Raw genomic sequence first — 20,927 nt, forward strand, 5'->3', positions numbered from 1 at the left:
TGGCGAACTGTCCAAGAAATGAAGCGACAAAGCAGCCCCTGATTGTTACTCTTGCCATTTTTACACAGTTTCTTTTTATTGTTGAACAACACTTACTAACACAAATGATATTTGCTTTGGATGTTTTGGGTTTTTTGTATCGGCTCCTGAATCAGTCTTTGATGCAAACTGGTAGCCTTGTTAACAGCATATCGAGGCATAATATGCTGCTTTTTGAGACCTTTAAAACTACTTCATGTTGTTAACATCTAAAAGTTATATCTGCACTATACAGATGTTATGGTCATCATGCGTTAGTGGTAATCATAGTTAATTTATGACTTCAGAAAGAAGAAGAATCACCTTTCGACACTGAGCCAGGTTGGATAGTTTTTCCCTTCATAATTAAAGTCAATTTGAAAACTACCTTTTATACTTACATTGGTTCCCTTTGTCTTATTGGTTTGAAGATCTGAAACAAATGTGTCAAAATATCATCAACACTTTAGTATGAGAATAAATATAATGCTTACTGATGAAGTGAATAAATGCTGGCCTCTTTAACATGTTACTTTTAATTTATGTTCACATTTGTATCATGCAGCTTATTGCATGTTTGCATCACTGCGGGTCAGATAAAAAATTCTGATGTAATGCTTGAGAGAAAAACAGGTGACGTAATGTACTGTACACTGCAGCCCTGAACCAGCCTTTGGCAGGTCTGCATGGACTTTATCCTTTGCTTTAATGGCTGCCAATGCACCACGCAACAACAGCAAAAAACAACATATGGACGTCTATTGAGGATGCTATACAAAAGAAGCCCTATATGACGGTTGCAAGTCCAGACAAGTCGCTGTACATTTCCACTACAGTGGGGTTGAAGCCACCCCTCCCTCTAAACCTCTTTCTCCTCCTGTTTGTCTTTCTTCTCTGCTGGCATGTTACCAGGCAAGATACAGCTCACAAGCCGTGCCCCTCTTTTTGATTGGGTGGTTGGGGAAAAATGGGCGTGGCCTCGTGCAGGGCATATATAAGCATTGTTGCGGGGGTAAAGAGACTGCGGAGCTCGGCAGCTGCTGAAAGAACGGGAAGGGGGAGTGGACGGCGGAAGTTTCTAGACAATAACTATCCATTTTTTCAACTAAAACAACGACTACGCACTTTACAGTTTTATTTCAAAACTGTAAGTATTAATATTTGTTAGTTTTGCTGAAATGAGAGCTAATTTGACCAGTTTAAGCTATTTAAATATTGCTGTTGCTAGCTTTAAACGTCTGTATTTCGTTACTGTAATTAAGATGGCATATTTTCTATCTCTTTTATAAATTTTTTTTATGTATTTTTTTGGAAAAGTGGTTGAAGTATTGTGTTAATTTGTGGTCTTTGTTTCTCCTAATAAAACAGTTGAAATCTGACACGCATCTGTTGAACACTAAAGAGAGGACAAACATGCCTGAAGTCTTTGCACCCATAGAGGCTGGAAGTATACCTCCGTCCCCAGTGGACAGCAGTCCCCGAAGACTGTCCTGGGGGAAACTGGTCCAAAGACTGGCTGATTTCAGCACAAACGACAGCAACATTGAATCAGGGTCCAATAATGGCAGCAGGAGTGATCTTTCAGACTCAGGTGAGTGTTTCCTTCCAAATCTGTTGAAATCCTATTGGAGGTACTTCTTATAAAGCTTGAAAGTGCTCACACCCTGCTTATCCTCTGCAGGCTCGGATGTCTCCAGTGATCTGTGTCCAGTGAATGATGACCTTTTCTTTGACCCAATGGAGGAAGCGATCCTGAAAGAAGTAGTGGACCTTATTGCACGGAGCCTAAGGGAGGCCAAAGACTCAGACTGTGCGTTGAGATGTACCAAGCTGCTCATTCCAGAGAAACTTCTGGAGCACATCGGACAGGAGCTCATCCACCTGGCAGCTAGCGAGCCCTGCGGTTTAAGAGGGGCTCTCATCGACCTCTGTGTAGAGCAAGGGGCTGCCTGCGAGAGCATAGGACAGCTATCCGTGGACCCTTATCTCGTCCCCACATTTCAGCTCACTCTGGTGCTGAGGCTAGAGACGGGTGGGCTGTGGCCTAAAATCCAGGGACTATTCAGCTCCAAGTCTCCATCCACTCCAGCTCTCAGACAAGCTCTAAAACTTAGCACTGGGTTCCGCGTGATCAAAAAGAAACTGTATTCTTCTGAAGGGCTGCTCATAGAGGAATGTTGAATGTCTTGAGTGGATAGAAAAAAACTCACAGAAAGGCCTTAGAACTTCAAATACGTGATGCCTTTTGAAGTGTAAGGATGAACTTTGTCATAATGTAGCCTTTTGTTCCTACTGTAAAGGACCTGAAGTTTATGGTACTTGGAACATTTTTTTTTTAGCCTAACCATTGTGCTTCATCTTGGTAAACGGGCATTTTGCAAGTATTAAAGTGTGAACCTTAGTTTCTATTGAAACTTTGTTCAGGCAGCTAGCTGTATTCTTTGAATCTCTGTAGATTTATTTTTTGTTTTTTTATAAACATGTCAGTGAATTGAACTGTAGACCATTATCTTAGGGTATCTTTGACACTCCCAGAGTTAAAGCCAGCCAGTGCTTGTACATTTGCAAGCCACAGCTAAGGTTTCAAACCTCATTCAGTGTTCTGTTGTGTGTTTGAGCCTCATGCTTTCAACTTTATTTGATATTCAGATTTTCATAATGTTGCACTGTTTTTGTACTTTCATGATCACAAATAAATTATTGTTTTTTTATAACAATCCTTGATGTGTTTTGAAATGTTCTTGCATTTCTTGTATTTGTGGTTCATTTTAGAGGGAGATTTAAGGTGACTCATGAAAATGAGGAGGAGATGCCCAATTTTAATAATATAATTGTATAAATTATTAGTCTAACAAGGCTTAATAACATAATATTGCAGTTTATATTATAGCCTGCATAAAAAAAAACAATAATTTGGCTGTAAAGCTCTTAGAGAAAACTTGTATTTGTAAATTTTATGTACTCGGTGTTTGTAGACCCATTATCAAACCCATAGGGCTAAATTTGCGCTAAAAAGAAATGCAGGAAGTTTGGAACTCAACATTGATTTAAATTGTAAATGCTTAAATATCCCCAAAGTATGATACATGCCTTCACAGCAGTAGTGTTACAAAATAATGAGGATAATCAAATCATAATGTGAAACGTTTTAACGCTGCAGTATTTCTTTACTCATTGACCATTTATTTTGTGGAAATTGTAATGGGACAAGGTGTAAATCTATAATCTAAAAAATATATATATGAAATTACAGGCAATCACAATTGTGGCAGGCCTCAATTAGCCTCCTATGTGTTACAGGTGTACACAACTTTCATCTCTGACTATTCTAGAAAAGTTAATCTCAGTAATTTCAAAAAATAAGATGTAAAACTCATATTTTAAAAAGATCTATAATACAAAGAGTGACATGTATCTCAATCCTCTACTTCTATTGATTTAGATTCATATGGGTTACAACTATTAAACATTTAAATCTAGCTTCTTAAAATGGAATGTTGCAAAACCTCAAAGGAGGGTTTTTAATACAGACTTACTGAAAGGTATGTCCATGTAATGTACACTGTTATACGGGATTAACAATAATACCAGAGCTGCACACCACACATCATGCAAATAAACTATGTTTTACTACTTGCTACATGCACAAGTACGACACACTTGTAAAAGTAATTAGATGTAAAAAAGAAGTAAAAGAATGAAAATCAAGAGTAAAGGTAAAAGAGTTTACTACTAAAGTTGTGAGCAGCAGCCATCTTGAAATCCTAACTGGAATTAGTTGGAGTTCTACCACTTCCCAAGCGAGATGTTCGGCTTGGGTTTAGCATTCCAGTCGATTCTTCCGACTCAAAAGTCGGAATTTCCGAGTTTTGACTACAAATGGAACTCAGCATTATGGAGTTTGTCAGTGACTCTCAAGTTAGCATTCTCCATATCTATTCTCAGTAAAATGTCCTTCTATTTCTTAGTTTTATGTAATCTTAAAATCTTATTTTTTATACATTTTATATTTTGAACAGAATTACTGAAATAAATTGGCTTTTGGATGATATAATTTATTCCAATGTAGTGGATATAGTGTTGCTGAGTTTATGCAACAAAATGGATAACATTAGTTTTGTTGAATCAAAACTCAGATGCAACAAACTCCAGGTTACATAATGAAGGTTGACCCAGAACAGGGACATCGATCAGAAAGAAGCTCTCTGACTGAAGTTTGTTTTTATGCTAAGTTAAAGTTTTATCTGCTAGAGAGAGGAGTTCTGACTTCTTCGAACAGATGAATGAAAATGTTCCTCTGTTCTTGACCTCTTGACCTGAAAACTTTTGTACTCATCTGCATTGATGTCATTGTTGAATGTAACAAGTAGTCACACACTAAGTCAGCATAATCGAGCCACCATGGCTTTCAAGAGGTTTGTGGGTCAAGGCATCAAATTCTTTCTTAAGTTCTTACCCACAAATTTGACAGTTTAAACCAGCTGTCACAAGTACAAGCAGAACTTGAAGATGAAACCAATTCATGACTCAAGCGAGAAAAAAAAAAAAGTCACTGAGAAAAAGTTGCAACATCTGCCGAAAACAGCTGAATTTATTTATAGAGGAAGAATGTGACGCTGCACTCTCTGCTGCTCAGGACAGGCTGCACGTCTCACTCTCAAAAGTGTGAACGTGAGCACTGCCATGTGTCCACTTCCCAGCCTTAGTCAGCCTCCCGGCACAGTTTGTACTAAATATGCTGACAGGGCTTTTGTTTTATTTATTTTTTATTTTTTTCCCCCTCTCTCTTTTCTCCTCCGTGCTTGTTCTGCTCGCAGCAATGAGTCACAATCAACACGTTCAGGCATCCGTCTTTATTTTAGTCTGGGAGTAGAAACACAGTGGGGGACAAAAAAGTGAGGCAATATTCTACTTTTCTCTTAGTTTGAAGATGTATGTAATAAATAAGGTACAAAGAATAAAGGTCATATTCCGAACTAAATATGAGATGTATCAGAGACAATACACAGCAAAAACCTTCGTCCTGCTGTAATCCCACCTGGTGGGTATAAGCACACGTTTCATCCTTTTGGCACAGTACCTTCCGAAAGTATTCACACCCCTTGAACCGTCTCATATGTTGACACTTTACATATGCATTTTTTTGAGATTTTATGTGACATACCAACACAAAGTAAAGCATTACAGGAATAGGCAAAGGAAGAGAATACAAGGCTTTCAACAATTTTATAGTGACAAGTGTGAGCTGAAATTGTACTGGTACCCCTCAATAAAATCCAGTGCAAACCTTCAGAAGTGCCCTAATAGTGATAAGAGAAGGAAGGAAATCATTATTCATATAGCTCTGTAGGAGCTGCACAGATCCATGGCCCTATCAATCCAGAGGTAGAAGAAAAACAAGATGATGGTCAGATGAAACCAAGATTGAACTTTTCGGATTACATGCGATGTGTGAAGGACGACGAGTACGAAGCGTTGACCTGATCGCATCATCCCAACTGTGAGATGCTTTTCTTAAGAACAGCTGGGGAACATTGTCAAAACACATTTTATTTTTATAAATCAATGCATGCATTTGTGTTCAGCTAAATACAAAAATATAAGGAACGGTTGGTGGCTGTAAAAAACTTCTGAGATGCTTTTTGTTGGTCTATCACAATAAATCCCAATTTTATTTCACGTAATGTGAAAAACCTTGGGGGATGTAAATACTTTTTCAAGGCCTTGCATCCAAAGTGAAGTGAGGTAACACCATATGGCCGTCCTTCATTTAATCAAAGGACAAAAAGTGACAGGATTATCTCCTAACTCTTGCCTCTCAAGTACATTAGAACAAAAGACTGTGTCTAACTACGCCCAAACTGTGAGTGCATGTTACTCAGAGGCTACACTAATTTCCCTGCATAGTTAGAATGTGCATTTGGAGTCAGAGGAGGCAGCTTCTCCTCTGACTTCAGAAAGAAAAACAAACAAGAGGAAGCATTCAACATGGTATTTTTTAAACTGCTGTGTAAATTAACATCCGCATTTCTATTTATAGCTAAACTTTGTCTCTGGTTCGACACTGGCTTCTCAGTCGTACAAAGGTGAAGCAATCTTTTTCATCTTCATGGCTTCTGTTCTTTCAGGCTTCTCATCAAATCTACATCTTGTTCCCTTGTCAAGATGTGATAAATGGCTTTGTTTTAATTCATGGCAATATATATACGAAGAATTCTATATCAATCACATGAACTTAGAAAAAGAGAGAAGAGGGAAGTGTTTTACTCATGTGTCTTTAGCTACGTAAGGCCTTGAGGATGTTGAAGCTTATGTATTTACAGCCTTTGTGTTAGTCATGTTTTGGGATGATTCTAGAAACCTGAAGGCAACAAGAGGAAAGATAATCAGAACTAATCCTATTCTGGAGAACTAATGTAAGATTAGCAATGTTTTAATGTAAGGAGGCCGTGATCTCCGAGAGCTTGGCGCAGCTTGGAGTTCGAGCCCGCTGTGCTCTCTGGTACAGCTCACTGTCTCCAAAATAGCGAGCCCTGTAGAGCATTCCTTCCTCTGCAACAGACCACACAAACAAATCATGTGAGACATACGAGGAGGGCTGCAAAACCTCATCAAGCGTTGCAAAAGATTCAGCCTGGCCGGATGCAAGGAGAAGCCCTACTTTGCTGCTTCTCTTTCCAGCAGTTGTTGCGGAGGTTTGAAATGTAGTCGTCCTCCACGCTCCGCTCCAGATTTTTCAGATTCATGCCCGTGAACTCTTTGGAGAACTGCTCCCCCACATAATATGGCACCTTCAGGTTCTCAGTCAGCCTCTTCTGCGTGAAGCCAGCTGACCTGAGAGGAGATAAGACAGCGTGTGGGAGTCATATCATATGACAGCAGGCAGCGCAGCAATGACCCACTGGGCCCTGAATCAACTCGGCTCAATTCAAAGGACATTTCAGATTGCAAAAGCAAGAGTTTTCATAAGACAAACGAAACAACAAAAAAAAAAATCTTTAAAACCATCTGTTTCTGAAAATAAAATTAAACATTTTTTTTCATGCAACTTATATGCTCCTTAGAGCAATGACTTTACCATGCCTTGTGAAAATCAAATGTTTTTCATATTTAAATTATAAATCCCAATGCATTTTTTTGGGTGGAGGATGGGGTAAACTAAGATAAAATAGAGTATAATGGGGAATTTGGAAGGAAAAAAATGACATATATGAAAATTGTGTCAGGTTTTCCCTTGCAAAAAAGCCCAGTTTTGGTCAGATTGAATGGAATATTAATTTCCAAGCCTTGCAACATGTTTTCAATTGGATTTAGCTCTAAACCTGCACTGGTCTATTGTAAACATTTTAATCTATTGTAGCTCTAGGTATTTACCATCATTATCTTACTGGAAGGTGTACCTTTTCCCGTACCCTATAACTGTACCATAGGGTTGTAGTATGTCTTTTCTGGTCCCTTTAACAATCTTTTTTTTTGTCTATCCATCATAAATTGAAATCTATTTAATAATTAGATGACTTTTTAGGCAGATGTATACCCTGGATTTTATTTAAGGATATCAGAGTAAGCATGTCTGAAAACAAATGAGCCTCACGCCCTTCAGATCTTTATTTGCAAACCATTTTCAATAAACCATACTGACATTTGTGGCTGTAACGTGAGACACTGTGAAAAGGTTCTAGAGTTCACAGCTAAATTAAGCTGGGTTGGAAAATTTTACTTAAAGATGATATCTTGCTCAACTCCTTTTCGGTCAGGCAGAACAACCGTTCACTGTGTCATTTAACACTCTTGTGCACCATTTTAGAACAGGAGGTCACACTCACGGCCTGAAGCTGAGACTGTAGGAGGGGCTGTTGACCATTATCTGACTGAGAGCCGACACAATCACCAGAATGAGGATGGGCATGACCTGCACGAAGACAGCCAGACCTCCCTGAGGATGTGACAGAAAAACATCTCTTAAGAGAAACGTCTTCTCAACCTTGTAAAATGGCGAGCAACTAAATGCTACCCCCTGCTGGCGATTATGCGACACCACATTATCTTTATGCTGCATTTAGAGCTGTAATTACAGCAAACAAAAATCAAAAACACAACACAGACACAGCACATACTATTGACTGTACAACTTGGTATCGAGTGTGCTCTAAGAGTCAAAATTCAACACATATTTTCAACTCTTAGTCAACTCTAATATTAGCCATTGCTTGTTCAGAATACAAGAAAGAAAATGAAGGAACTAAATGTGTTAAAGCATAACTAATGGAATTAAATAGTCAAAATAAAGAAAACCATGTGAAGACATAATAATATAGAAGAAAACTGTTAATTAAAGTAATTAATTAATGGAGTAAAAATGTAATCAACAACTGATACAGTAATACATAAATAAAGGTAATTTGTAGAACAACAACCATAGTAAAACATAATATTGAAAATAGTAATAATGATAATAGTAATGTAGAGGAAGAAGGACTCATGGTAAGTATGCTACACATAAAATACAAAACTTGTAATCTATTTTTGTTTAAGCTGCTGTACTCCATGAACAATAGATACATAAATGGTGAAAAAATAGGTTGTTGTGAAGTAATCTAAGAACAAAAACAGATGAAATTAAAATAAATAAATAAAAACAAAACGATCAGAAGAATAAATAAATAATGTAATAACAATAAACTTACATCTCTTGGTCGCTCTCTTCTCTCCCGTCTCTGGTTACGCATCCGCCCATTAGTATATACATGACCATTACCTAGAATAATAAAGTATAGTTTATCAATTTCCTCTCACATAGATGGCTGTTGAAAGACAAAGAGAGGTGACACTTACTTGATGGATAACCTCCTCCAAAGAACATGTTGAAGAGATCTTCAGGTGAGATATCTGACTCAAAATTTCCATTTCCTGGGCTGCTACTTGCTGGATGCCTTCCCTCTTCTCCCCACTGATCATACTGTCTTCTTTTGTTTGCATTACTTAGAACAGCATAGGCATTTCCGATAGCTGTGAGAAATGAACAATTGTTATACTTTCTACAAGTTCAGTTGGCATCTGAGAAATGAACAATTGTTATACTTTCTACAAGTTCAGTTGGCATCTGTCTCATGTTCGACTTTTCTGATTGTCAACATGAATCACGTTCATGTTGATTCATGTTGACAATCGACTACGAATTGTTGATTGTCAACATGACAATCAACCGTATCACCTTTAAATGCTTCTGTCGCGCCCGGCGCATGATTCTTGTCAGGGTGGAATTTCAGAGCCAGTTTTCTGTACGACCTCTTGAGCTCGTCCTCAGAGAAATCTTTCTGGAGCCCAAGGATTTCGTAGAAGTCTTTGCATTGTTTTATGCTGTGTGCAAAAAACTTGGTTAGGAATGTGAAGGGCAGATAAAGAAAAAAATGTAATTACATCAACAGAACCTCCATTTACCTTCTCACGGCCTCCTGCTGCTCTGCCGTGTAAGATCTAAGATGGTCTGAAGGTTTTTCTTCTGGCTTCGTGTCTTCATGTGGGGCCTGTCGATGTCGAGGCCCAGAATCATCGCGGAAGTCTGAGTGGCCGCCATGTCTGGGAGTAAAGCCATTTCTTGCAATAAGGTCCAGCAGTGCTGACAATCATACAGTGACAAATGGTTATTAACTGAAGCACTAAGACAGCACCTAAAATCACACAAACCCTTGTTTTACAGATTATCTAATCATGTTTATTATACTTTAGGAATTACATAAGGTCATTTTCTAGTAGCTTTTTCTAAAAATACCTTTTACTGTTTGTTGTGTCTAAATTTTTCAGCCAGCTTTTGTTTCAGTTACAGCTACAAATCTGTAAGGCAATGTCTGAACCAGCTTTGCAGATTTGGGCAGACTCTGGACGATTCTTCTTTGTAAAATACCTTAAGTGTGGTCAGATTAGCTGGAGAATGTCCATGATAATAAATTTTTAAGTCTTCCTCTAGGATTCTTAGTTAGATGAAAGTGTAGTATTTGATGTGAACCATCATGAATTATCCTACTGTGGCTTAGGCTGTATGTTTAGGATTGTTGTTCAGCTGGAAGGTGAACTTCCACACCGATATATATATATATATATATATATATATATATATATATATATATATATATATATATATACACACACACACATTTTGTAATTTTGTACTGCCTTATTATCACATATAATTTACATAAAACATGAAGCTTTGTGATTGTAATGTGACAAAAAGTGTGGGGAAAATAATTGTAGTGCATGCAAAGGAAACTGCTATTTAAGGATGCTGGTAATCTAGGTCCCTCCCCTGCCCTGTTGTTGACCGGATCTCTAGGTTTATTTTTCTATTAATATTTACTGACACATTTAAAGCCAAAAGAGGAATGAAAATGAACACCAGCTTTGCGTATTGTCAAGCTTAACATTACAGTTTAATAGTAACGGAGTCAGCTAGTAACGCTATTACAGGCCCTGGCTGTATGCGCAGCTCCTCTGGGATGGAAGTGCTGCTGCAGGTGATGATGCTGCAACTACAGAGTCCTCATCACGCACCACCATCATAACTCTTGCTTACCTTGAGCTTTCTCTGTTGGGAAGAGTCTCTGTGCCTTCTCCAAGAACCTCAGCGCCTTTTCAGGCTGGTGAATCTTTAAAGCTGCGGCAGCAATGTCAATGCAGCGCTCCGCCTCGTCCTTGTTTACTTCCATTGCAGCAGCAGCGGCAGCAGCAGCGGCAACGACAATGACTATAAATACATCCGCTACCTAATTAAAATGCGAATACACTGTAAATAGACAAAAGTCATTCAGTTATGAAAATATTTACTTATTAGCATATGAGCAATGTTTTACTGCCGGTGCCCAGGCTTGTCCAGTTTGTTTAATAAAAATGATTAAGGTGGCATCATCGGTGCTATACTTCAAATCTCCCCTAGATGGCGACAAAGTCTCCAGTTTTCCAAATGTAGGTCAGCCAGGAAGAAACGCAAAACTGTGATGACCGGGAGTTACACAGAGTCAAGTTTCATTTTACACTTTTGCGCAACTACACATTGGCTTACGGTCATTTTATGATAACCCAATGATGTATTCAAGTACAATAGGCACATTTGACAATTTGTTCTGAAATGGATCTGAAATTATTTATTGTTATAGAATAGAATAGAATAGAATAGAATAGAATAGAATAGAATAGAATAGAATAGAATAGAATAGACCTGTTTGTCCAAGGTTGGGGGAATTTCAGAATTAACAGCAGCAACATAAAAGGACATCAGGGCAATTATATTCACACAAAACCAAAAGTATTGAAGATAAAGGCATTAGAATATATAAAATGAAAATAATGAAAATATACGTGACATGCACATGTGTATTTGTGCATTAAAACAGTAGGCAATTCACAGTATAAAACTGTGCAAATACAAGCAGAAATTGTATTTGAAATTAGTAAAACTGTGCAAATAACAGTGCAAACATCAGCAGGGATGTAGACATTTTCTCAGTTTGTTGTGGAGCAATGATGGTTACAGTCTAACAGGTTCTGGGAAGAAGGATGTTTGATAACACTACTTTGTGCACTTAAGATGCAGCAGTCTGACGGTGAAAGAACTCTAATTCATCAACAACTTCATGTATGGAGTGGGAGACGTTGTGCAACAGTGATGTTATTTTAGTTAGAGTTATTCTGATGATTAGTAGTATTAGTCAATTACTCCCGTAGAAAATACTTGATTGTTTTCACTTGGTTTTACTCTTGTATTTTGCCCTAATAAATTAGTCATTATTTTAAATGTTACAAATGAATAACATCAAAGTTTAAACTGCCCATAGGCAACAGCACATCCAAGGGAGACCCCACACTAATTATGCTACACAGTTCAATGGATGTTTTTGTGGCAAAGTATCCCTAACTATAATATTTTATTTTTGTTATTTATGTGCTGATAGGGCAAGGCAAGGCAACTTTATTTATATAGCACCTTTCAGCCAAGGACAATTCAAAGTGCTTGTGCAAAACAAGTTAAAAACAACAAGAAGATAATAAAAAGAAAGTAAAATTAAAATTATGATAAGTAGTAATTAATATTAAACCAGAAATTGAAGTGATCACTATTTAATAAAAATATGTCAAACTGCTCATCACAGACTCTCTGAGTTAAATATGTGTGGGCTTGAGCTATCTTCCTGGGAAAAGATGGGAAATATGTCTCTATATTTGCAAATCACAAAGAAAGACTATGAAAGACTTATTGTAGAAAATGGTTATGCTACAAACATATTAAAAAGTTATTACAATTAAATATGTTTTTATACAAAAAAAATGTTTTGTTTTGTGATATTTTTCATACATAATTTAGAATACTACTTCTTTAAAATGCACCACGGAGTTACGAGTTGACCGTAAAGTGTAGTAAATGCGCGCGCACAGCTGGCGGAGAAACATCTCGAAGGGGAAATTCGATTCGACACATCCGCGTTCATTTTGGTTCACGCGCCATTAAAAATAGTTAACGGCCGTTAAAGTTCAACGCAGCACATTAACTAGTTGTTTACGTCGTTTTTTATATATAAAACCAATTTATCAAAAACAGTTGCAGGTTTTTTCCGTGACCCGTTTTATAATCCGGGTAGTGGAAATACGAGTGCACTTTAATTCAATACAAGTCTAGACAGCAGCGGAAAGGTACCACAGCAGCTGCTCTACGGTGGGAGGTTAACATACATCGGCTGGTCATCGAATGAATAAAAGGTGAACAGCAGATAAAGAGACAACCAATCAGCATCAAATGTGAGGCGGCATCAGAGCTCTGATTGGTCGAGCCCATCGGAGGCTGAGTCTCTCATTGATGCTCGCCGCAGAGCTGACTACCACTCTCTTTCTGGGTTACTGTAATTTTAGGTCAGACTTCGATTTTGACTCCTTTTATAGCCCAAGAAATATTCCATTTACCTTTCTTTACTTGGTGAGTTGTGAGTTATGTTTATAATTTATTGCTATTAAATATTAAGCCAGTGTTACGTAACTTTGCCATTGCGCGCATTTTCGTTACATGACAATTCGTTTTTTTCTTCACCAGCTCCAACTAGCAACTTGGCAGTCTTGTTAGCTAAAACAGTAATTAGCATGTTCTCAGTACGCAGCATTTTTTAAACCTTCTGTGTCGCTGCTTCGTTTTGTATATATATAATTGTTTCCTTTAGAGCATCACTCATCCGAAGCCAACATGACGGGGACAGAGCCGTTTGAAAAGCAGCAACAACATAAGTCGGTCAACGGGAACGTTTGCTCAGAGGCAGCCGGAGATGATGCGTTTGATCACACCTACGAGGAGAAGGAAGGCCCGAAACCGTCTAAGATCCTTGTCTGGAGAAATATCATCCTCATGACTGTGTTGCATTTAGGAGCAGTTTACGGCTTATTCCTCATCCCTTCTGCGTCTCCTTCTACGTTGCTTTGGTGTAAGTAAAATCAAACTAAAGGAACTGGTGAGAAAACCTACATGTCAGAGCATGTTTGCACATAGTTTGTTTTTTTTATTGAGGATCATATTACACCAAATTATCAGCTGTTAAAGTAGCATTTTGACTCAGTTTCTCCCAGAGAATCTTCTCCTTATGCTGTTAACAAAGCTATGAAAAAGTATTCATTCCCCTCGAACTTGTTCACATTCTTACAACCACAACACTCATTTTATTTGATGTAATATGTCAACATATATTAGTGGACACCTGTGAAGTGGAAGGAAACGGATAAATGGCTTTTGAAATGTTTTACACCTAAAATCTGGAATGTGGAAGAATGTGCTCTGGTCAGTTAGGACTAATATACAATAATTTCATGTACATGTAGATAAAGAGCACTATGTTTTATGGAAAAATGACACGACATCACCCTGAATACAACATCCAGTGAAGCACGGTGGCAACTTTGGGGATGTTTTTCTTTAGCGGATAGAGATGCGGATACTTTACAGAGTTGAATAAAAGATGGTTGGAGCACAGGATCTGGGACTGAGGTTGAAGTTGATCTCTATCAGGGCTGGCACCCTTAAATGTAAAGCCAACATTACAACAGCATAGTTTATATCAGCTATGTGAGAACGGCCCAGTCAAAGTTCACAATTAGTTGCTGCCTTGTATTGGCCTATAATATAAAATCCCTGTGAAATATGTTAAAGTTTCCTGTCATAAAAAATAAAAGTTTATGGGGTATGAGTACTTCTTCAAGGCAGTGTATGTTTATAGCTGAGATGGACGAGTGCCAGGAAAGAAAGTAAATACTCTTTAAAGATTCACAGTGTTAGATCTTTAATCAAGTAACATCATAATGTGAAAGCAAATAAATGTAGGCTAGTTGGAAAAATACATATTATTATATTCACATTAAATAATTAAATCCCTTTTCCATTATCAGTAATGGCGGGGTGAGTTTGATCACAAGGTTATGTAACTTTTGGTGCCACAAAGAAACAAAAGTAACCCCACTGCATTTCATTGATTCAAATGGTGTGCTTTTGTGCAACTAAAAAAACATGGCAGATGTTTATACACAAACATCTGTGTTTATGGGCTTCTAAACATGCATTTGGTTTATTGGTTGATTTGTACATCACAGCGTTGCTTGAGGAACAGAAAGTAGTTTCATATAAACAATTGCCATTTAGGTGAAAGTTTGAGTGCATTAAGGGAAGATGACTGTGTGTCTTTGTGTATTCCAACATCCGGCACCAACTTGTCTTGTTTTGTTTACAATCTCAAACTCAAGGGTATGTGCAAGTAAATATCCCTGGGCTATTTTCTGATAAGTCTATAATCAAATCTAGCCTTAAGACCTTCTCATATTTTAGCTTTATTTCTTTCCCTGTGTATTTGTTTTGTCTCTCCACAGCTTTGACCTGCTTTCTGCTAAGTGCTTTAGGAATCACTGCAGGGGCTCACCGCTTGTGGAGCCACAGGTCCTACAAAGCTTCAGTACCTCTGAGGATCTTCCTCGCTGTTAGTAATTCCATGGCTTTTCAGGTGTGTAAAAAATAAAAAAAGTTACACCCTGTGGTTAATATCTCAGTTGGTGCAAACATTGTTTCAACTCAAACCCCTAGAACGATATATTCGAATGGGCTCGAGACCACCGGGTTCATCACAAATACTCGGAGACAGACGCAGACCCCCACAATGCCAAAAGGGGCTTCTTCTTCTCTCACATCGGCTGGCTGCTGGTGCGCAAACATCCCGATGTCATCGAGAAGGGGGGCAAGCTGGAGCTGAGCGACCTTCTAGGCGACAAAGTTGTAATGTTTCAGAGGAGGTAAGCTAATTTACATAAATATGTTTGTGTTGAGTCTTGAAGAAGGAGGTCAAATATGATCCCTATTAAAAGTATTCATCCTCACATTTGGTCATGGCACAGCTATGAACCTTAATGCATTGTATCTGAATTTTGTGTGTTAGCTCAACATAAATTTGCCCATAATTATGAAGTGGAAGGGTTTGTTTTTAGCATTCTTGAGTGCAGACAGTGTAGAGCATCCAGAACCTCCTGCAGCTTTTTTTCTTTCTTTAAAAATATCCATATACCTGTGAGGCTTTCGTACAGATATCAAATTGACCCCGACGAGTTGCTCAAGGTTGATTTAAGGGGCATCAGAGAAAAATGGATGCGTGCATACCTCCTTTTCAGATTTTTATTTGTCAAATCTTGTATCCTTTTTTCCTTCCGCATACAATCACACATTACTTTATGCTGCTCTAACAAATAAAGTCCAATTAAAATACATAGAAAATTTTCCATGAAAAACTCCAAAAAAAATGAAGGGTTATGAATATTTTGAAGAGGTGCTGTAGAGAGCAAAATATGGTTCAAGACCTGCAGAGTAACTTAAAGTTCAACTAAAAGTGTCTTGAAGAGAACGGAATACTTATCTGTATTTCTTAATTTGCTGGTTTCTGCTTCCTGTTTGTCTCTCCACCAGGCACTACAACCTCTCGGTGCTGCTGATGTGCTTCTTTATCCCGACATTCGTGCCTTGGTACTTCTGGGACGAGTCCCTGTGGGTGGCGTACTTCGTCCCTGCTCTGCTGAGGTACACCTTGGTGCTGAACGCCACCTGGCTGGTGAACAGCGCGGCGCACATGTGGGGGAACCGGCCGTACGACCAGAACATCAACCCGAGGGAGAACAGATTTGTCACTTTCAGTGCCATAGGTATACAAAAACACCCCTAACACTTGTTTTAACTTTAATTTATACATAATTCAAGTTACAGCTTTAATAGACCAAGTCAGGGATTAGTTTAATCCTGTTTAAGTGTATTTCAGTGTTGAATAAAAGTTATTGAACCTAAATATTAGAAAATTGATGCTAGCAGAAGAATAGGTAAGCACTTAAGCCTGTAGATGTTTACTTACAGGCTTAGGTAAAAAACCTAAGCCTGTTAATCTAAGGAGAGACAGTCCTTAAAGACTTACAGCTGTAGTTGCATCAAAAGAAGCTTCTGCAACACTGAAGCACAAAAGCATGCCACACTTTTCAGATATTTTATGTGTAAAGCACATTTTGTAATGGATTATTTTCCATCCACTTCAAGAGGCATGAACTTCTTCTAAACGTTGTATTCTTGACATTCTAGGATGTTTTAATAATGCAATACATCTGAACCTGTAAGCCTATGAGATTTATTTTGTATTTCCAGTTTCCACGCTGTTCACCCACTCTCCTCACATAGGCATGCACATGTGACTGGATTTGTTGTTGCAAAGCGGAAAAAATCTGAGGCAACCATGTTCTTTTTCTCCCTGCCCCGCGCTGTCGTATCATCCGTCATACGCGAGGAGGTCAAAAGTGACGCCCAGTTTCGACTTCCTGTGTGGGGGGTGCATAGAGCGCGGCACAAACATGGCAAGCGGGCCAGTTAATGATCCGGATTGAATTAAGTGAAGAGCAGAAGGATGGTGAGGTGGAAAAATCTGACAGGACGGGTGTGGCCGAATCTGGAATGACAAGAGGAAGTCAAGTAGGCCTAAAGGAAGCTGACAAAATTCACTGATAAAATCCCTTCCAGGTTAAACTGTCAAAAAAGAAAAAAAACTGAAAGCATTTTTTAGTTTGCATAAGTGCAAACAGTTTAAAGATTTTATTGAAGTTCCGACATTGAAATACAAATGTTATAATACCTCCTTTTCAAACTCTTGTTTTAAATCCAGGCGAGGGATTTCACAACTACCACCATACGTTCCCTTACGACTACGCCACCAGTGAGTACGGCTGCAAGCTGAACCTCACTACCTGCTTCATCGACTTTATGTGCTTCCTGGGCCTGGCCAAGGACCGCAAGAGGGTGTCCCGTGAGGTGGTCCTGTCCCGGATACAGCGCACTGGAGACGGAAGCCACCGCAGTGGCTAAAAAAATAAAAATAGGAAGGATAAAACACAGAACAGACAATGTCCATTTCAAGAGAAGATGACTAACAGCGCTCTGACAGCTGCTCATTTGCTCATCTTCTGAGGGTAAAATTCAGCTTCATGAGGGCCTTTACCATAGTTTGCTTCTTTTTGGTGGGGGGTTTTTTGTAGCTGTAGCAACACAAAATGTTGAAGTTCAAATGAATGTTTTCCGATTTTGAGATTTGTGATGTAGATTCAGACCCAATGCTCAGTTGTTTCAGCTTTTTCTTTGTTGAGTTTTAAAAGTGAACTATTCTTTGCCGTTGTTCAGTCTTCATCAGCACTCAACAATGTAGCTGATAATTTTTATGTGTTTCATTAATGTTAATTTAACGCTGATTAGAAGCTTGACTTTATTTCCGTGTATAGCACGGATTCTATAGATTAACTTTATGACTTTTTAAGATTTAAAAAAAAAACTTTAGTTGATACTCGTTGACTTTATTGAAATTTGAAAACCGAGTCGTGCAGCTTGCGTTGATGTTTATTACAGTTGCCTTGTGCAGAGAAACGAAACCAAATTTAAAGCAAAACTTGAAGTTCTCGATTAAAATGTTCAGTTTTGCTGCATTTATTCAGTAATTAGTTACAGTGATAATATGTTTTCGATAAAGTTCAAAATATTTCCTGTTCAGTTTTGCACAATTTTGCAGATAGTGTTCCAATCAGCTGCTTTAATGGTAAAATCTATAGTTTCTTTCTCACATCACATGACTGTGAAGGCCAGGTTCTCATTGGTCAGCGCAGCAGCCAGTCATGTGACAGATCTATTAGGAAAAAAAAACATCCCACTCCTGTTGTATGGCCATATGCTGCAGTAGGTGTTGTGCTGATATGATGTGTCAGTGACTGTCATGGCAGAACTGCATTTTGTTGCCGCTATATCTTCAGTTCTATTGTCATGGCGATTCTCTGAGACGGTCTGATAAAAGGGACTGCCATTTTCAATTTGTACATGCTTTAATGTTAGTGTTTATCTCAGATTCTGGTCTATGGAATGCTTTAATTATTTATGTATGAGAAATATTTCTCCCTTGTTTGACTTGAAATATTCTTAACTTAACTTAATGGTTTTTGCATTCCTTGATTTGGCCAAGTCTTGTCTCATATATGTGAAATATTATCAAACTGCAGCACCGGCTTTTCTTCTTTGCCAGCAGTCAGACTTCACTACCGTGCAAAAATATTCACAACTTCCTTTTGCTATTTTGTGATGTTACAGTTACAAAAGTTTGTGAATCTTATTGGGATTTTGAGATAAACCAGCACAAAGCTTTACATAATTACAAAGTAGAAGAAACCTGATACTTTGTGGTAATATTAACTGCCATAAATCAGTGGCCCTCTGCCAGTTATTTTAATTTTATGTTTTCTTTAGAAACCAGCTAAAGTGAACTCAAATTGTGACGTAGACACGCATTTTAATTTGATCTAAATCCTGGATTTCAGCTGTTCCTCCAGAGCGTAGATGTACACCACACTTTTGAGATAGTGTTCTATTTTCCTTTTACTTCAAAATGATATTTTGGAGAAATTAACATCCTAATAAAATAAAATAATAATAATAAAAAGAGTTCAGGCTTGAAACGTGACAAATTGTGAAATTTCTTGGCATATTAATATTTTTCAAGGTACTGTGCCTCCTAATGCCTCATGACATGAATCCATTACTTCACATTCCAGCAGCTCCGAGGTTCAAATACTAAAAGAAAATAGCTTGCAGGTTGAAATACAAGGCAAGACAGTTTTACTTCCATTTGACAACTCTTTGGATGACAACTGGCAAGTGAAAGGTAGCTTTTATGTTGGAAAAAACTTTCACTGGTGCAAATGTTAATTCGGGAGTTTTAACTTGTAAAATAAGGGTCCTGGTAGAGGACAGGAGCAGAGACGTCATGTTGTCTTGAGAAATGTCATCACAAGCCAATAGTGTCACTCAGCCGTGCAGTTCTCCAAAAGTACAAAAGTAAGCGTTTTCATAGCTTCAGGAGGGATTGAAAGGGTTTCCAGTTTGTCAGATTTCAACTGTTTCCTATTCTGAAATAAAAATTACAATATTTTCAATACACTTCGAATCTAATATGTTGGTTGTTGCTTCTTTTTGTGCGTGTTTCTATTGTATTATAAACGCTTCACTCCAGATTGGCCTCCTTTATCTTCACCTGGTTCAAGTAGAATATTTTTAGTTTAGCAGTATAAATGTCAAAAATAAAACAGTTTGGTTTTGCCCTGCAAGGACAAAAGTAGTAATTTCAACAGTTATTATATTTATTATAATATATATATATATATATATATATATATATATATTATATATACTTCTTGAATTCAGCTCTACTGGTCTGATCAGACACCCAGAAGGTAAAGACTAACACAGAGGACTGCATTATTATGAAAAAATACAAAACTTACGCTCAGCCTCTTAAACCCACAAATAAAATCCAGGACAACCAATCTTTTGAAAGGATAATTATTAGTTACGATTTGCACAAATTTGACCTTTATTCAAAATTGCCAAGAAGAAAGTTTTAGAAAGTACCACCAGAAGCCAAGTGGAGGACCTTTGTGAAAAATTGCAGAAAACCAGGGAAGAGTAGTAAGGGAAATAGGTCAGACTTTGATAACAACCATCCATGTTGCATTTGTAACTTGCATTTTGGAGGTTAATAATACTCATATATGCCACTAATGTTTATGTGACGTTAATCTGGAGTCCTGTACAGGATTTTTGGTTCTGTAAGACGATTTTGTGGTTAAGAATTCGCCCAATGATCCACAGGAGAAACAGCAAGGTTTTATTTCAAGTCCCTGTGAAATAAAACCTTGCTGTTTAAAACGGACTGGCTGGCTTCACACAGAACGGGAAGGAATGCAAGACCAGCATGCTGGTGTGAGACCAGTTCACATCAGGTTGCCAGGCCAGGACTACTTTGGTTTCCCGTCATAAAAGTTAAATCATTTATTTTTAGCTGTTATAATTTCCTGCTACGTGTTTTGCTACGTGTGTCGTGTTTTTATGATGTTAAGCACTTCAAACTGCTGAAATGGGCTACGCAAATAAACTTGATTTGACTAAATTTATGCTAAAGATGTGATTTCCTTTTTTTTTGCAGCTTTTTGTATTTTTTTTCATCATTGAGTTATTGTGCAAATATTAAAGTAAACATTGCACAATAACTACATTATATTACATTATATTGTAAGAATATCTTAACTGACATGTGCAGCCATCAGGTTTATTATATCCCTTCTTCCAAAACATTTTTCAAAACTGTAATTTGATATAGATGTTGAAGTCACAAAACTAAAAAAAGAGGAGGTGTATGTTTCACAGTATGAGTTAGCGCCACATTAAGCATCTCTATATAACTCAGCAGCAGTAAGCATGATGTGGAATTGACCATGAGCAAAGCTGAGAAGTAACAAGTTATATTTACTCAATTACTTGAGAAACTTTTCTGAAATGT

General features: G+C 37.8%; 3 protein-coding genes across 4 annotated transcripts; 2 read left to right on the plus strand and 1 right to left on the minus strand.

The window, feature by feature from the left end:
* The first annotated feature begins 970 nt into the window (after nucleotides 1-970).
* On the plus strand, nucleotides 971-2,737 carry ddit4 (DNA-damage-inducible transcript 4). Its single transcript, XM_044102791.1, has 3 exons — nucleotides 971-1,165; nucleotides 1,387-1,609; nucleotides 1,700-2,737. The coding sequence occupies exons 1-3, from the start codon at nucleotides 986-988 to the stop codon at nucleotides 2,197-2,199; spliced, it is 903 nt and encodes a 300-aa protein (XP_043958726.1). The 5' UTR covers nucleotides 971-985; the 3' UTR covers nucleotides 2,200-2,737.
* Nucleotides 2,738-4,854: 2,117 nt separating this feature from the next.
* On the minus strand, nucleotides 4,855-10,908 carry dnajb12b (DnaJ heat shock protein family (Hsp40) member B12b). The gene is made up of 8 exons (XM_044102792.1): nucleotides 10,592-10,908; nucleotides 9,460-9,637; nucleotides 9,233-9,378; nucleotides 8,854-9,027; nucleotides 8,706-8,776; nucleotides 7,845-7,954; nucleotides 6,680-6,852; nucleotides 4,855-6,570 (listed from the first exon to the last, which is right to left on the minus strand). The coding sequence occupies exons 1-8, from the start codon at nucleotides 10,722-10,724 to the stop codon at nucleotides 6,452-6,454; spliced, it is 1,104 nt and encodes a 367-aa protein (XP_043958727.1). The 5' UTR covers nucleotides 10,725-10,908; the 3' UTR covers nucleotides 4,855-6,451.
* A 1,636-nt stretch (nucleotides 10,909-12,544) lies between these two features.
* On the plus strand, nucleotides 12,545-19,540 carry scd (stearoyl-CoA desaturase (delta-9-desaturase)). Of its 2 annotated transcripts, XM_044102794.1 has the most exons (7): nucleotides 12,545-12,768; nucleotides 12,919-12,982; nucleotides 13,221-13,478; nucleotides 14,908-15,038; nucleotides 15,119-15,324; nucleotides 15,989-16,221; nucleotides 17,220-19,540. In XM_044102794.1, the coding sequence occupies exons 3-7, from the start codon at nucleotides 13,244-13,246 to the stop codon at nucleotides 17,417-17,419; spliced, it is 1,005 nt and encodes a 334-aa protein (XP_043958729.1). In that variant the 5' UTR covers nucleotides 12,545-12,768; nucleotides 12,919-12,982; nucleotides 13,221-13,243; the 3' UTR covers nucleotides 17,420-19,540. The 2 variants fall into 2 exon arrangements, with proteins under 2 accessions (XP_043958729.1, XP_043958728.1); XM_044102793.1 differs by lacking the exon at nucleotides 12,545-12,768 and having other exon boundaries at nucleotides 12,797-12,982.
* The last annotated feature ends 1,387 nt before the right edge of the window (nucleotides 19,541-20,927 follow it).

This window comes from Gambusia affinis, linkage group LG20 (genome assembly GCF_019740435.1).
Source record: "Gambusia affinis linkage group LG20, SWU_Gaff_1.0, whole genome shotgun sequence".
In the NCBI taxonomy this organism is placed as follows: Eukaryota; Metazoa; Chordata; class Actinopteri; order Cyprinodontiformes; family Poeciliidae; genus Gambusia; species Gambusia affinis.

What these genes read in the sequence shown, in the direction of transcription:
- ddit4 (XM_044102791.1), top strand. Translation starts at nt 986, where the DNA reads ATGGGCGTGGCCTCGTGCAGGGCATATATAAGCATTGTTGCGGGGGTA. An exon ending in TACAGTTTTATTTCAAAACT is followed by an intron (nt 1,166 to 1,386) that starts GTAAGTATTAAT and finishes CTAATAAAACAG; the next exon opens with TTGAAATCTGACACGCATCT. An exon ending in GAGTGATCTTTCAGACTCAG is followed by an intron (nt 1,610 to 1,699) that starts GTGAGTGTTTCC and finishes TATCCTCTGCAG; the next exon opens with GCTCGGATGTCTCCAGTGAT.
- dnajb12b (XM_044102792.1), bottom strand. Translation starts at nt 10,724, where the DNA reads ATGGAAGTAAACAAGGACGAGGCGGAGCGCTGCATTGACATTGCTGCC. An exon ending in CAGCAGGAGGCCGTGAGAAG is followed by an intron (nt 9,379 to 9,459) that starts GTAAATGGAGGT and finishes TTTTGCACACAG; the next exon opens with CATAAAACAATGCAAAGACT. An exon ending in GAAGAGAGCGACCAAGAGAT is followed by an intron (nt 7,955 to 8,705) that starts GTAAGTTTATTG and finishes TCACATCCTCAG; the next exon opens with GGAGGTCTGGCTGTCTTCGT.
- scd (XM_044102794.1), top strand. Translation starts at nt 13,244, where the DNA reads ATGACGGGGACAGAGCCGTTTGAAAAGCAGCAACAACATAAGTCGGTC. An exon ending in TCCTTCTACGTTGCTTTGGT is followed by an intron (nt 13,479 to 14,907) that starts GTAAGTAAAATC and finishes GTCTCTCCACAG; the next exon opens with CTTTGACCTGCTTTCTGCTA. An exon ending in GTTGTAATGTTTCAGAGGAG is followed by an intron (nt 15,325 to 15,988) that starts GTAAGCTAATTT and finishes TCTCTCCACCAG; the next exon opens with GCACTACAACCTCTCGGTGC.